Source organism: Sminthopsis crassicaudata, chromosome 1 (assembly GCF_048593235.1).
Source record: "Sminthopsis crassicaudata isolate SCR6 chromosome 1, ASM4859323v1, whole genome shotgun sequence".
Taxonomy (NCBI): Eukaryota; Metazoa; Chordata; class Mammalia; order Dasyuromorphia; family Dasyuridae; genus Sminthopsis; species Sminthopsis crassicaudata.
The window spans coordinates 124,647,521-124,664,978 of record NC_133617.1 but is presented as its reverse complement, the minus strand read 5'-3'; the positions used below and the strand labels follow the sequence as shown (position 1 = coordinate 124,664,978).

Here is a 17,458-nt window from a genome sequence, read left to right as displayed (position 1 = left end):
TTCAACATAGAGAAGAGCTAATCCAATTCCAATTGATCAAAGATGGACAGAATCAGCTACACCCCGAAAAGGAACACTGAGAAATGAATGTAAACTCTTAGCACTACTGTCTTTCTACCCAGGTTACTTATACCTTCGGAATCCAATTTTTAATGTGCAAGAAGAAAATTGGATTTACACACATATATTGTATCTAGGTTATACTGTAACACATTTAATATGTATAGGATTGCCTATTATCTAGGGGAGGGGAAAATTTGGAAAAATGAATACAAGGGATAATGTTATTAAAAATTACTCATGCATATGTACTGTCAAAAAAATTATAAATATAAAATAAATTTTAAAAAAAAGCAATGTCTTTCAATTTTATCTTGACAGACATTCACATGTTTTATTTATTCTACAGTTATTTTAATGAAATTTTTCTTTCTTTCTCTTGCTGCATGACTTTGTCTGTAATATAGAGAAATGCTGAAGATTTTTATGGGTTTATTTTATATCCTGCAACTTTGCCAAATTTATTAATTTTTTCAGTAAGTTTTTGGATAATTTTCTAGAATTCGCTAAATGTGTTATACCATCTGTAAAGAATGATAATTTAATCTACACATTTCCTATTCTAATTCCATTAATCTCTTTTTGTTTTCTTATTAAAACCAACATTTCTAGTACAATGTTGAATAATAGTGGTGATAATTGCCATTCTTATTTCTCCCTAATTTTATTGGGATTATATCCAGCTTCTCTCCATTGCAAAAAAATCCTTGCTGTTGGATTTAGATATATACAAATTATTATTGTAAGAAGAGTTCCATTTAACCCTATGCTCTCTAGTGTTTTTCATAGGGATGGGTGCTGCATTTTGTCAATTTTTTTTGCACCTATTGAGATTATTTTATGATTTCTGTTGATTTTGTTATTGATATGGTTGATTATGGCAATAGTTGTCCTGATACTTAAGTAGCCTGGCATTCCTAATATAAATCTCATTTGGTCATATTGTTTTTCTTGCTGACAAATTGCAGTAATCTCTTTGCTAACATTTTATTTAAAAATTTTGCATCAATATTCATTAAGAAGATTGGTTTGTTATTTTCTTTCTTTGTTATAACCCTTATTAGTGTTTATGTATCAGTACCATATTTGTTTAATATAATGAATTTGGCAGGATTCCTTATTTACTTATTTTTCCAAATATGTTACATAGTATAAGAATTAATTTTTTCTTTAAATTTTTGTAGAATTCCCATGTGAATCCATTTGGTCCTTGAGATTTTTTTTCTTACCCAGTTCATTAATGATGTATTTAATTTATTTTTCTAAAATTAGAGTATTTAAGCAATTTATTTCTTTCGTCTTCTTTTAATCTGAGCAATTTATATATTTTTTGTAAATATTCATCCATTTTGGTTAGATTGTCAGAACTTGCTGTCAAACAGTTGGGCAAAATAGCTCCTAATTATTATTATTGTTTTAATTTCTCTTTGTTGTTGTTGGTAAGTACACTCTTTTTATTTTGGTGCTGGTGATTTGATTTTTTCTTTTCCTTTTTCTAATCAAATCAACCAAAAATATTTATGCATTTATTTATTTTAATAAAACCAATATAGTAACTTTTATTTATTAGTTCAATGGTTTTCTGGATTTCAATTTTATCTCTCCTTTGATTTTTAGAAATTCTAATTTGATAATTGTATTGTTTTTTATTAATTTGTTCTTTTTCTAGCTTTTTTAGTTGCAAGTCCAATTCATTGATCTCCTATTTCTCTATTTTATTCATGTAACTATTTATAAATATAAAATTTCTTATAAGAACTGCTTTGGCTGCATCCCATAGATTTTGTTATGTTGTCTCATTATTGTCATTCTCTTGGATGAAATTATGGATAATTTCTGTGATTTTTTTTTTAATTTTTCCCTGACCCTTTATTGAATATAATTTTATTGCACTCTATTTTTGGGGTAAAGATGGCACTGTTCCAAGTTTTCTATGTAGCTCTGAGCCCTGATTTTGATCATAAGGATCCCTTGTGTTTGCAAGTGGTAGTTTTGTCTGCTCTTTCCAGGAAACAGCTTGGTTTCCTAGAATTTGCATTTTGAGGTGGGACTGGAAGCTGCTCTAATCATCTGCTCCTCTACTGATCCAGGACTGACGGTCTTACTTGCTGATCTGTTATAATTAAGACCCTATATTTGATCTTCAAATACAAAATTTGAGAGAAGCACAAAAAGGTAAAAAGAAATGCACTCTTGAGAACTATATCTCTGTTATGGGTATACTTAGAGAGTGAAAGTATAATTTGATTTTATTGTGATAACATAACAAAGAAACTAGAGGTGGAAAGGAGATTAAGCTGGGAAAAATAGGAAACTGGAAATAAAATAAGGCAAAATACATCTCATAAAGAGGCAAAAAAAGACCTATTATAATTGAGGGAACGAAAACAGGGGGGATGAACATTGTGTGAATCTTACTTTTATCAGATTTGGCTCAAAAAGAGAATATGAAATATATTTGGTTTTATAGAGAAACTTGTCTCACACTATAGGGAAGTAGGAGGGCAAAGGGGAAAGAAAAGGGAGAGGTCAATAGAAATGAAAACATAAATAGTAGGGGGATGGTATAAGAAAGGGTATAAGAAAGTGGTAGGGATTGTAAAGGTAGATGGCTGTTTGAGCGAGATGGTGATCAGAACAAAATACTAGGGAAGCAGGAAAAAGGGAAAGGAAAGAGAAAACCATCACCTGGAGTAACTAAGATGGTGGGAAATACAGAATTAATCATTTTAATTCTGAATGTGACTGGCATGAACTCTCCCATAAAATGAAAGCATATTGCAGGCTGGATTAAAAACCAGAATCCTACAATATGTTGTTTACAAGAAATGCATTTAAAGCAGAATGGTAAATACAGAGAGGTGAGGCCCAGCTCCAAGATCTCAATCAAAAGATAAGTGGGGCACAATGGCAGCTGAATTTACACCCAGAGAGTCTTTAGAAGGTCAGAACTCTGATGTGATCAATTAGCCAAAAAGCAATCACATGGCAGAAAGGGATTATACTTAGGGAAAATGCAGGCTTTTTAAACCAACAGGGCAGTGTCCAGTGCAAACAGCTCCAATGTAATTGCCAGATGATAAAGAGAGAATTAGAAAGTGGTAAATAGAAAGGAATAAGATAGGTTAACTGCCTGAGCGAGAGGGTTTGTTTGTATTTTTACAGATAGAGAAGGAAACGGAGAAGGAAACAGAAGAGTGGCAATGAGCACCTGGAGAGAGACAGAAAGGAGAAAAACCTCAAAACAAAGAAGAAGATCTAAGAAATATCTGACACTGAAAGAGCATAGCTGTTGATAAATACTTTTGTAGGTCTTGAAAATCATCAGGAATCATTGGCTTTCCTAGCACAAAATGAGACTATTGCAGGACTTCAAAATTTGCAGGAATTATTGGATTCCTGGCATATGAACTAATGGACAATAGATTCCTTTTGGACTATTGCTAGGACTTATGGATATGTATAATTCCTTGTGTGTTATGTTACTATGTGCTTATGTAATTTATGTAATTATGTGTAATATCTCCCATATTAATGGATTTATGTATACCTGTTTCAAGTGAGCCTCTTCAGAAACCCACTAATCTGATTTGATTTCCCATTTCCTTTGGTGTTTTCGTCTCCCTGAGAAGTCAGGGAGGGTGTGACCACCTCCTTTTTATGATATTTTCACTTCTTTTTTGAGCAGTCACCTTATTTTGGTGACCACCCTATGCTCTAAATCAAAAGAAATGGGGAGATGTTAGGATTCTTACAAGGTGCTAAGTCACTGGAATGAATAGAGACAATAATTACTAATTTAGCATGCTTCAGCACAGTTGATCTGATCCTACAAGGAAATGTTATGGGCTAGAACTTGAAACAAGGTACTGAGTCAATTGAGGAGACAATGGTTAAATCTAATTTAGCATTGATTTAATCCTACAAAAAATAATAGTTTCCTCATGTTGAAATGATTGGTGTGTACTCAGTGGGCAAAATATAAGCAAGAAGTTCTCAGGGCCAAGGAGGACTTCACAAGGGTCCAGATTCATTCCAACTTTCACCTTTGTGCTGGCTGGAGACATTGGGAGAAAGAGAGGCTGAAGCTGGCTGGAGAGATTTGGAGGGAGCTCTCGGAATCAAGGAGAAAGATAGGCCTCTATTAAAGCTAACCAGGACCAGGAAGAGATTCTGGACTTTGAAAGACACAATAAAGGATCTGGACTTTAACTCTTGGCTGCATTTGGGATTACTGAACTGAACTGAAACTAAGGCTGCCTTCAGAAGCCCTTCAAGAAACCTGCTCCTAGAGAATGATTAAAATTTAGAGAAGGGAACATTACATAAATGCTTCTTTATTTTCTGTGATACTAGAACTATCCTCATTTAGGACCTTATAATAGCATGTTTGGATAACTGCAAGAATGTTCTCATCAATCTCCCTCAATCCTCTTTTCATTCTAGTCCATTATATAGTATGTCAAGCGGATCTTCCTAAACCCTTGCTCTGACCCCATTTACTCTCCTTTTCAATTACCTCTAGAAGATTCCTATTGCTTTTAACATGAAATATAAAAAAATTGTTTTTTTTTAACTTTTTTCCATAACCTGACTCCTTATCTTTCTAGACTTTTCAGTTCTTTCTTTCCTCCCTGTATTCTATGTTCCACTGACAGGGACTTTCTTGCTGTTCCTTAAATAAAACATTGAATTTACCAACTCCATGCATTTTCACAGACAATACATCGTTACTGTAATAATTTTAGCTACTCATATCTAATTTAGTTTTTGTCTTTCCTATTTCCTTAAAGTCTGAGAGAAATTTCCACCTCCTGCAAAAAACCCTTTCAATGAATTGCCACTTAATATTAGTCCTTGTTTTCCCTTCTGAAAGTATCTCCAATTAATCTTTGACATCCATCCATCCATACATACATACATACATATATATATACATATATACATACATATATATATATATATATATATATATATATATATATATATATATATACACATATATTCTTGTATATAATAGTTTACATATTCTTTCTCCCTGTAGATTATGAGTTCCTTGAGGGCACAATCTATTGTTGCTTTTCTTTGTATCTTTAGTACAGTGCCTAGCACAAAACAAGTACTTAATAAATGTTTGCTTGATTTGACTTTCTATTACTAAAAAAAATCATTTAAAAAAGAAAGACACAGAGTTTTTTTTTTAAAAAAGGGGGGGGAGGCTGGATAAGAATTCATTACCTTTCAGTTGAAGAAGAAAATCAAGTGTTATAATCATGATCTCAAACAAAGCAAGAGTAAAAATAGATCTAACTAAAAGAGATAAACAGGGAAATTATAATTTGCTAAAGGGCACCTCAAACAATGAAAAATTATAAATGCTAGACATAAAGGCATCAAACTGAATAACATCCAAATTCTTAAAGGAAAATTGGACTAGTTATATGAGCAAATAGATAGTAAACCTATACTAGTGAGGGAACTTAGTTTCCTTTTCATACAGTTAGATGAATCTAACAATAAAATAAATTAAAAAGGAGTCAAGTATTTGAATAGAATTTTAGAAAATTTAGAGATGATAGACCTTTGGAATAAAATTAAAGAGAGGAGAATGGAGTATAGCTTCTTCTCACTTGTACATGGCATCTTCAGAAAAATTGGCCAAATCTGTAAAGCTGTTTAAGACCCACATAATCAAATGGACACTTTTCAAATTATAAAAACATATAAAATATGTAAAGAAGAAGTCCTACCAAATTGTTTTTATAACATAAACATAATTATGATTATAAACCAGTGATAACAGAAATGAGGGAAAAAAACAATAGGAGTATTTCCTTTTAAATATTGATAAAAATGATTTAGCAAAATATAGTAAAGAAATTATAGCAATATAGGGGGTGGAGCCAAGATGGAAAAGAAGATACACACAACTCTGTGAACGTCCTTACTCCCTCACAACCAATTAGATAAATCAGCCTCAGAAATAGCGCTGGACTGATAGATATCACAAGGACTGGAAGAACTACTTACCAGCTGAAGAGAATCTGGAGTTTCAACAAAAAAGGTCAGTTCCCAGGGGAGGAAGAAGAGAGGCCAGCACAGATGGCTGGGTACTAGCATACTGCACTAATCGCGCTGGGAAGGGCTCTGGGATCAGAGAAGCCACTGAGATAAAGGAATCTGGCACAGGCTGTTAGCTCTACTCTGCTTATAATATAGCAGTTCAGAAGATAAATCTAAACTACTTTAAAAATTCAGATAGATTAGATTTTCCCAGATCCTGGGGGTGACTCAGCAGATCTCAGCACTGGGGGGTGTGGCCCCTAACTCCCACCTGAGTCTAGTTAAGAGATTGAGAAGTGGCCTGATACAGCCCAAGGCAACACACACTGCCTAGCTCAGCTGGAGGCTGTGGAAATCAGCCCAGGGAAGTCCCAGAGAAGAGGAACCTTTGAACTAGGGACTAAGGTTTCTGACAGACACTTCCAGTTTGAGTGCAGGGGCTTTTCACATCACCTGCTGCAGACATCCACGCCCCACCGGGACACATAGGCTGGGCTTTGTGCCTTTACTGTTCAATCTCAAACCTCAGGGAAACCGCTAGAACACAACGCCCTCAAGGCACAGCAGTGGCTAGTCACCTCTGAGGCACGTCCAGGGAGGGGGTGGGGAACTCTCTCCCAGAGCTCTATCTTAGCTCAGGTGCAAGAGCCGCTGCATCCATCCAGTCTGGGAGGAAGCTGGTAAATAAATAAATAAATAATTTCCTACCCCAGGGACAGACCCCAAAAGATTTTTTAAGTATGAACAAAAAAGCCAGAAAAACCATAGATTCCTTCTACACAGAGAAAGAGCGGGTATCCAACCCCAAGGAAGTTAACAGCAGAGAGTCAGCAGATAACAACCTAAAGGGGAACGACATAACTCTCTCCTAGAAGAGGCTATTAAAAAGTTAAGAGAGTTTGAAGAAAAATGGGAAAGGAAAGGGAAGCTATGATAGAGAATAACAACGTCCTGAAATTAGAGTTGGAAAAAATAAAGAATTCACAGGAGATGCAGGGAAACAAAATTTGTGAATTAGAAAAGGTTAAAAAATCACAGGAAAGTAGGATTTCTGAATTGGAAAAGATAAAAAAGTCTCAAGAAAATAGAATTTCTGAATTGGAAAAAGAAAATAATTCTCAAAAAAAAATTAGGGAAATGGAAAAAAATTCAATAGAGCAAAATAATTCATTTAAAAACAAAATTGGGCATTTACAAAAAGAACTAAAAACTGTGAAAGAAGAAAATAACTCCTTAAAAGTCAGGATGGAACAAATAGAAATGAATGATTCACAGAGAATCCAAGAATCACTCAAACAAAAAAAAAAAATGAGAAGCTGGAGAACAATGTCAAATACTTACTGGGAAAATCTATAGACCTGGAAAATAGATCTAGGAGAGATAACCTGCGGATCATTGGACTTCCAGAAAACTATGACCAAAAAAAGAGCCTAGATTCTATTTTACAGGAAATTATCAAAGAGAACTGTCCAGAGATAATAGAAACAGAAGGGAAAGTAGATGTCGAAAGAATTCATCGAACTCCTTCTGAAATAGACCCTAAAAAAAGAACACCACGGAATATTGTGGCTAAGCTGCAGAATTACCACACAAAGGAGAAAATCCTGCAAGCAGCTAGAAAAAAACAATTTAAATACCAAGGTGCCACATTAAGGGTCACTCAAGATCTGGCTGCCTTCACATTAAAAGATAGAAGGGCCTGGAACCTGATATTCCGTAAGGCAAAAGATCAAGGACTGCAAACAAGAATGAACTACCAAGCTAAGTTTAGCATCTTTTTCCATGGAAGAAGATGGTCATTCAATGAAATAGAGGAATTCTGTATGTTTCTAAGAAAAAAACCAGACTTAAACAAAAAATTTCATCTACATCCACGAGACTGAAGAGAAACAGAAAAAGGTACAACAGAACCCTTGAGAACTGTAACTCTGTTGTGGGTATATAAAAAGTACTCAAGGATAATTTAATTTTACTGATATAAAAGAAAAAAAGGGGGTGTAGTAAAGGGAAGGAGGTCGTTTCAGAAAAAGGAGAAGGAATGATAAAAAGAGGGAAACTACATCCCAGGAAGAGGCATAGAAAATACCCCATATCTGAGGGAATTTAGAGAGGGGGGGAATCATTGTGTGAATCTTACTCTCATCAGAAGAGGCTCAAAGAGTAAATAATTAACAGATTTGTTTTTCACAGAATTTTCTCTCACCTCATTAAAAGAGGGGAGAGGAAAAGGGAAAAGGAAAAGGAGAATAAGTGCAGGGACTTGGAGGGAGGGGGGAGGGATACTAAAAAAAAGGGAGGGTTGCACGTCACAAGGGGAGGTCTGTAAATTAAATATCGGGGCGGGAGATCAGGGGGGCAAGGGAAAAAGCATAATCTGGGGATAATATGATGGCAGGAAATACAGAATTAGTAATTTTAATTGTAAATGTGAATGGGATTAACGCTCCCATCAAATGGAGACGGATAGCAGATTGGATCAAAAATCAGAACCCTACAATATGTTGTCTGCAGGAAACACACTTAAAGCAGGGAGATATATACAGAGTAAAGGTAAAAGGTTGGAACAGAGCCTATTATGCTTCAGGTAAAGCCAAAAAAGCAGGGGTAGCTATCCTTATTTCAGATCAAGCAAAAGCAGAAGTTGATATAGTTAAAAGAGATAAGGAAGGAAACTATATCCTCCTGAAAGGTAGCATAAATCATGAAGCCATATCAATACAAAACATATATGCACCAAGTGGTATAGCATCTAACTTTCTAAAGGAAAAGTTAAGAGAATTGCAAGAAGAAATAGACAGTAAAACTGTAATAGTGGGAGATCCCAACCTTGCACTCTCAGATTTAGACAAATCAAACCACAAAACAAATAAGAAAGAAATTAAAAAAGTAAATAGAACATTAGAAAAACTAGGGATAATAGACCTTTGGAGAAAACTGAATGTCAATAGAAAGGAATATACTTTCTTCTCAGCAGTTCATGGATCCTATACAAAAATAGACCATATATTAGGACATAAAGATCTCAAAATTAAATGTAGGAAGGCAGAAATAATAAATGCCTTCTTCTCAGACCACAATGCAATAAAAGCTACATTCAGTAAAAAGTTAGGGGTAAATAGACTAAAAAGTAATTGGAAAATTAACAATCTCATCTTAAAGAATGACTGGGTGAAACAATTAATAATTTCACCCAAGATAATGACAATGATGAGATATCATACCAAAATCTGTGGGATGCAGCTAAAGCAGTAATAAGGGGAAATTTTATATCTTTAGAGGCTTATTTGAACAAAATAGAGAAAGAGAAGATTAACGAATTGGGCTTACAACTTAAAAGGCTAGAAAAAGACCAAATTAAAAACCCTCAACCAAAAATTAAACTTGAAATACAAAAATCAAAAGGAGAAATCAATAATATTGAAAGTAAAAAAACTATTGAATTAATAAATAAAACCAAGAGTTGGTTTTATGAAAAAGCCAATAAAATAGATAAACCTTTGTTAAATCTGATCAGAAAAAAGAAAGAGGAAAATCAAATTGTTAGTCTTACAAATGCAAAGGGGGATCTTTCCACCAATGAAGAGGAAATTAGAGAAATAATAAGGAGCTACTTTGCCCAACTTTATGCCAATAAATTTGATAACTTAAGTGAAATGGATGAATTCCTCCAAAAATATAGGCTTCCTAGGTTAACAGAGGAGGAGATAAATTGCTTAAATAGTCCCATTTCAGAAAAAAGAAATAGAACAAGCTATTAATCAACTCCCCAGGAAAAAATCCCTAGGACCAGATGGATTCACATGTGAATTCAACCAAACATTTAAAGAACAATTAGCCCCAATGTTATATAAATTATTTTTTTTTCTGATCACTTGTAGTATTTTCTCTTCGACTTTGAAGGTCTAAAATTTAGATGTAATGTGTCTTGGAGCTTTTTTTTTTGTGGGATCTCTTTCAGGGAGTGATCTACTGATTCTTTCAATGATTATTTTGTACTCTGCTTCTAGTATTTTAGGGCTATTTCCTTTGATGATTTCTTAAAAGATGCTGTCTAGACTCTTTTTCTGATCATGGCCTTAAGCAAATCGATTGATTTTTAAATTGTCTTTTCTGGATCAATTTTCCATGTTAGCTGCTTTTCCAATGAAGTATTTTACATATTCTTATATATTTTTTTTCAATCTTTTTATTTTGTTTGACCAATGCTTGGTGTCTCATAGAATCGTTAACTAGGCCTAATTTTAGATTTTAACAGATGATTTCCTTCAGTTAGCTTTTATACTTCCTTTTCTATTTAGCAAACTTTATTTTTTTTGAACAGAATCTTAATTTTAATAGTATAAAGATATTGAGAACAAAAATTTGAAAGTGGACAAAAATACTACATTATATAACAGCAGCCACCAAAACCATTTGGCACTGGCCAAGAAACAGACAGGTAGATCAGTGGAATAGACCAGGCACAAAGGACAAAAAAGGGGAAAAAAAAAAAAAAGAAAGTGGACAAAAATTTGAGAACCACTGCTGTAAAGTCACAGCTCACAATTTTTCTCCAATCCTTTCCTCTATCCTCTGAGGTCTGGGAAAGATCCTAATTTAGAAAGGCCAGTCATCCACTAGCAAACTTTATTTTTAAAGACTTTGTTTTCTTCAGTCATTTTTTTTTTTCTTTTTCCAAGCTGTTGAATTTTTCTCCTGCATTTTAATTCTCAGCCTGTTGTTAATTGGTTTCCTGGATGGTTATTTGCTTTTTTTTATTATTTATTATTTAGCTAAGATTGAGAGGGTCTTTATTTTTTATCTATGTTTTGGTTCAGACTCTGCAGCTGGCTTTCCCAGATACTTTCTGTACTGTGTTGCACTTTCACTTAAGTGACACTTAACTTTTCTTATCCAACCTCTCTTGAGCTGGGAAATTGTTCCATTTCATCTCTTTGTAAGTTCTGTTGTTCCAGAATCTGTTCAAAGGCTTAATTTCATGTGGTTTCCTAGGTTAACTGGGGAGAACTCAAGCAACTTCTTGGCTTCTCTCTGCCATCTTGTACTTTGAGACATGCATTACAATTATATTTCCATATTATATTAGAAATGCTAATGGGGAATGATTTGATGCACTGCTGTTGTGCTATAAGAAATTTCTTTTCCAGAAAAAATCTGGAAAGACTCCCATGAGCTAATGTAAAGTGAAATATACTGTTGTATAAGGTGTACTATTATAACTTGATCAACTCTTACTGATTTAGTGATTCTTAGCAATATACTGATCTAAAAAAAGACTGAAAAACTTGTGATAAAAATGCTTGTCATACCCAGAGAAAGAACTTATGGTGTCTGAATACAGACTGAAGAATACTTTCTCTCTCTCTCTCTCTCTCTCTCTCTCTCTCTCTCTCTCTCTCTCTCTCTCTCTCTCTTTGTCTCTCTCTCTCTCTCTCTCTTTCTCTTTCTCCCTCTCTCTCTCATTGTTGTTGAGTCGTTGTTGTTTTATTGGCTTTTTTTGTTTGTTTCTTTGTTAGTGTTTTTGGTCTATGCTATAGTTCTCAAAATGAATATTCTGGAAATGTTTTTGCCTGACTGCATGTAACCTGTATTGAATTGTTTTTCTTCTCTATGAGTAGGATTGGGAGGAAAAAGGAGAGGAAGGGTGAGAATCTGGAACTCAAGTTTTTTAATATAAATGTTAATTTTTTTCTTTTACATGTAACCAGGAAAAATAAAAATACTTTAAAAAAGAAAAAGAGAAAAAATGAATTGAAGGAATGAAAATAAGCAAGGGGAAATAAAACTATTCCTTTTTGTTGATGACATAATTTTATATTTATTTAGAGAACCCTAAAGAATCAACCAAAAAACTAATTAAAACAATAATTTTAGCAAAATTGCAGAATAGAAAATAAACCCATAAAATCATCAACATTTTTATACTACTAATAAAATCCAGTGGAAAGAGAAAGAAAGATAAATTAAACTCAAAATAATGTTGAAAAATATAAAATATTCAGAATTCTACCTATCAAGATAAATTCAGGGATTATATGAACACAGTTACAAAATAGTTTTCACACAAATAAAGGTAGACATGAACAATTGGAGAGATCTTAACTGTTCTTTGGTAGACTGAACCAAAATAATAAAAATGATACTTTTGCATGAAGTAATTTTTATATCCAGTGTATAATAATTAAACTATTGAATTATTTTATCATGCTAGACAAAATAAAACAAAATTAATTTAGAAGAAATAAAGGTCAAGAATATCAAGGGAATAAATGAAAAAAAAAATTGAAGGAAAGTGATTTAGCAAAACCAGATTTCAAATTGTATTTCAAAATAGTCATCATAGAAATAACCTGGTAGTGAATAACAAATAGAATTGTAGATGAGTGGAATATATCAAATATACCATATATATTAATATTTGATAACTCCAAGATGGAAGCTTTTGAATTAAGAATTTAATATTTGACAAAAAATTCTGGGAAAACTGGAGTAGTTTGGCAGAAACAAAGCATAAGCTAACATCTCACACTTTATATTAAAATAATATCAAAATGTATACATAGTTTAAATTTAAAGGGTGAAATCGTAAGCAAATTAGGGAAGTATGGAAATATTTATCTGTCAGATGAAGGATAAGGGAGAGTTTATAATCAAATAAAAGATAAAAAGTAAAATGAATGGTTTTTGTTAATAAGAAAATATAAAAGTTTTGGCAAAACAAAACCAATACAGTCAAAATTAGAAGAAAAACAGGAAATGACAGAAAATGTTAAAGCAAGTTTCTCTCATAAAAGTCTTATTTCTCAGCTATATAGGGAACTGAGCAAAATTTAAAAATAAAAGTGTCATTTTCCAATTAAATAAATGGTTAAAATATAAACAGGCAGTTTTTGACAGAACAGAGCAATACTAATAGTGATCCAAAAACATATTCTAAATCACTATTGATTTGTAAATTAAACATCTCTGAGGTACCACTTAAAACTGTCAAATTAACTAATATGACAAAAGTAAAATGACAAATGTTGGAGGTGATTTGAAAAAACCGGGACACTAATGCACTATTGGTAGAAGTTGCAAACTAATTCAACCACTCTTGAGAGCAATTTGGAACCATGCACAAAGGGCTATAAAACTGCATAACTGCTACTATCTCTATATCCCAAAGAGATTAAAGAAAGGAAAATGATTTGTAAGTATAAAATTTTTCATACCCACTCTTTTTTCCATGGCAAAGAATCAGAAATTAAAAGATTCTTATCAATTGGGAAAGGATGAAAAAAATTAACGCATATGATTTTGATGCAATACTATAGTATCATAAAAAATGAAGAATGATTCCAGGAAAATCTGTGAAGATTTATATCAATCAATTGATGCAGAGGGAAAGTGAGTAAAACAAGAACAGTTAGGTGATCATTGTGGAAAACTTAATTACTCTGAAGAGTGTAGTGATCTAAGACACTTTAAAATGATCCATGATGAAAAATGTGATCTACTTCCAGAGAAAGAACTAATGAATTTAAAATACCTATTGAAACATTTTTTCACTTATTTGTTTTCTTGCTCTTTCTTTTTTTTTTTTTTTGTTTAGTTTTGTTTTTTTGTACCATGATCATATGAAAATATATTCTGCATGAATATTTTTAAATGGTATGGCAGAGTAAAAAGAATCTAAACTCAGGAGCAGAAAGACTGAGTTCAAACTCTACCTCTCATAAATCACTTCTCTCTGGCTCTTAGTTTCTTCATTTCTAAAACAGGGTTATTAAGATTTACACTACATCTGTCCCTGTTCTCCAGGAATGAACTGTCGAAAAAAGGAATTTGAAAAGCCTCAAAAAATTAATCAAATATATTTTATCAATGAGCCAATGCTCCAGAATATCTAAAAAAACTGTAGAAGTTTTTTTTTTTTTTTTCTATTTATTTATCTTTAGATTGTGAACTGGAGTGACCATCACAGGTTCTTCTTAACAAAAATAGGGCTCTTCTAAAAAAATCAAAAAATCCCTCCACCACCTAATACATATATATACACATACTATATATATACACATACATATATATATATATATATATATATATATATATATATATACACACATACTATATATATATATATATATACACATACATATATATACACATATATAACAAAGAATATCTATATATATATATATATATATATACATATACATATATATCTGTGTCTATCTATACATATACATACATACATACATATATATATATATACATATATATATATATATATATATATATATATCTTCTTTACCATTTTAGATACAGAAGTACCAATGAGGTACTTATTAACGTTAAACACCAAAATATTTCCATAAGATGTTTTGGCCTTTTTTTTTTTTTTTGGATCTCTTTTTATAATCGTCTTGAAGGATACAATTCAAAAAGTTTGAAACAATTGTTTGGAATTTATTTTTTTAATTTATATGAATCTAATATTGATAATATTTTATTAATATGGCAATACCATACATATTTATTTATCCTTTGCCAACTTGAAAATCACTTTAAAATAAATGGTAAGAAATGGTAATTTCTAAGCATTATGAATAGTAGCATTTTTAAAATTATAAGCTTCCCTTTCTTCTTTTTTTATATCACTGGGAAACAATATTTTAACATAATTCAATTTAAATCACATTTTGTATAAGAAATATTAAACAGTCCCATACATATGTAATCGTTTTTCAATTAATCATAATTCATTTCAACAGGGAACTGTGATAAATAGTAGACTACCAGGACAGAGAAATGGCATAATTTTTTCATTCAAGGAATTAGAGCAGTGGGAAGAAATAGTCATATATAAAGCTAAATATAATCAGTCAATCAATAAGCATTCATTAAATACACTCTGTGTTAGCTGCTAGGGATCCAAGGCAAAAAACAAAAATATTCTTTAGATTCTTTAGCTATACATCCTAATTTCATCTAAAGTCATCTTATTCAAGAGGCCTTTTCCCCCATTCTTTTTAATCTTAGAGTAAAACCCTCTGAAACTACCCCCCAATTTAATTTTTATAAATCTTGTCTTATACGTAGTTGTTTTTATATCCTCTTCCCTATTACACTGTTAGCTCTTGGAAAACTGGGACTGATTTTTCATTTATTTTGTTTTGTTTTTCTTTGATTTTTTGGCCTTATTTTGTGCCCCCATCAAAAAGCAATAGTTTGGCACTTAATAAATACTAATTGACTGATTTTCAGGCACATAAATAAGTAAATACAAACCAATCTTATAGAGGATGTAGTAGTGGAGAAAACTAGGAAAGACCTCTTAAAGATGGCTTCTAAAAATCTTGGAAGTAAACCAGGAATGATGTTAGGGATTCTTTAATAAAAATGTGAAAATGTTTAATTTTCCATAGTAAGAAAAGCAGAGAGTCATAGGAATTTGAGATGAATTTCTTTCAGAAAGAAGTATGAAGAAGGAATCTGAGTTGAAAAAATCAAGGAAATATTAATAGTAAGAACAGTAGTATTAGTTCAATAGTTATAAAGTATACATATACTCTAAAATATAGTATATATGTTCATATGTGTTTATATATAAGTATAATCATAAGGGTGTGAGTCACTTTAGATTTATCCATTAATTCATCATAAACTCCTATTTCCCCATTTTACAGGTGAAGAAACTGAGCCTGAGAGAAGTAAAATAATGTTTATAGACAGAGTTGTAAATGGAATGCATTCTAAACATAAAGGGTAGTACTCCAGAAGTCAATCTGGTTTCAATTTCACTTCAGTTAGTCAATAACAGTTCCTTTAGTGCCTGCTATGTGTCAAGTACTGTGCTAAACTCTAGTGATACAAAGAAAGGCAACAGACAGCTCCTGCTCTCAAGGAGCTCACGGTATTATATGAAAGTAACTGCATAAACAACACATATATACAGGAAAAATTAGAATTAACAAACAGAGCACAGACACTAACACACAGGGTGAAAAAGATAGAAGTTGTCTTGAAACTGCAATTATAACTGAGCTGTAACAATACTTTTCCTCCAATTCCATAGTTTGGATGAATTGTTTAAGTAAATAGAGTAAAGCTGATTATATACTTTTCACTAATCTCTTTTTATAGTAGAAATTTTAGTCACCCTAGTACTTGCCAGATATATAATTAGCAATGTGAGTTTGTCTGGATTATAAATGAACGTAAATTAAAGGGATAGGGAAGATCCTTATATTTTTTTTTTGGAAAGAATTAATTTGATAACCCCAAATTTATTACTTCACTGCTTTGGATAAATCTGTGCATATCTACATGTGTGTATGTGTGTGTGTGTGTGTGTGTGTGTGTGTGTGTGTGTGTAAAAATCTAATTTTTCAGAAATCTGTTCCTTTTAGGGGGAATGAGAATAAGAGGCCAAAGCTCTGGGTGAATAATCATTTGTCATAATTTAATGCTCAAAAAATACTAGATAAATAGAGATATATTGCAATTCAGATTCATTGTTTTTGCTTTTCCAAAATACTTACTGGTATAGACAAGTTGAAAGCCTTCATCAGTACCTTCTGAATCAGAATTAAATTCTAACCATAGCTGATTTGAAGTACTACTAAGTGTCAATCCTCTCATCGATGCACCAGTAAAAGCACCCAGGAGGTGGGTTGTTTTATCTTTTCCATCGTATATCTGTAAAATACATACATATATACTGAAAATTAGAGTAAGAAATTACAAACACAAAACACAGTTTTCATATCCATTAAGAAGGTAATATCATCAAAATGTTAAGTTTTCCCTAAAGCAAATTGCTTTGCTATAACTTCTAAAGTGCAGCTAAAATACATTCTAGGTTTTAGGTTTTCATTTTGTTTTGAATGTCAGAACATTCAGTGTTATTTGGGTATATATTTATTAGGGCTCATTTAGAAATTCCAAGTTTAGAGTAGACAATAATTTTTGAAATATTAATTCAGCCTACCAATAAGTATTAATGTTTATTAGGTTTTATTCTTCTCTGGAGTGATTTCCTGACACTAATTTGAAGAATACAATAGCACTTTGTGGACACTAGGTTATCTTAGAATACAATAATGAACTCATTCCTAATATTTCAAGAGAGTAGTTTGGATATGAAAGAATCTGAAATAATAGGAAAAATAACAAATGTATTAACAAGTCATAGAGTTTTTATTAAGCACTTAATATATGCCAAATGCTGAAAATTTTCTATTTTAAGTTATTGTCATTATTCTTAAAATAAACTATGAAAATATGACCATTGTAGTTTCATGTTTGGATATATCATACTCCAAAAGATATCTTTTTTAAACAAAAATAA

At 32.0% G+C, this 17,458-nt stretch overlaps 1 protein-coding gene across 1 annotated transcript in view; it reads right to left on the bottom strand.

The window, feature by feature from the left end:
• Positions 1 to 17,458, bottom strand: part of CSMD3 (CUB and Sushi multiple domains 3) — a 1,577,676-nt gene that overhangs the window by 407,240 nt on the left and 1,152,978 nt on the right. The window contains 1 exon segment of the mRNA XM_074266680.1: positions 16,650 to 16,806. Coding sequence (XP_074122781.1) covers positions 16,650 to 16,806 — 157 coding nt within the window.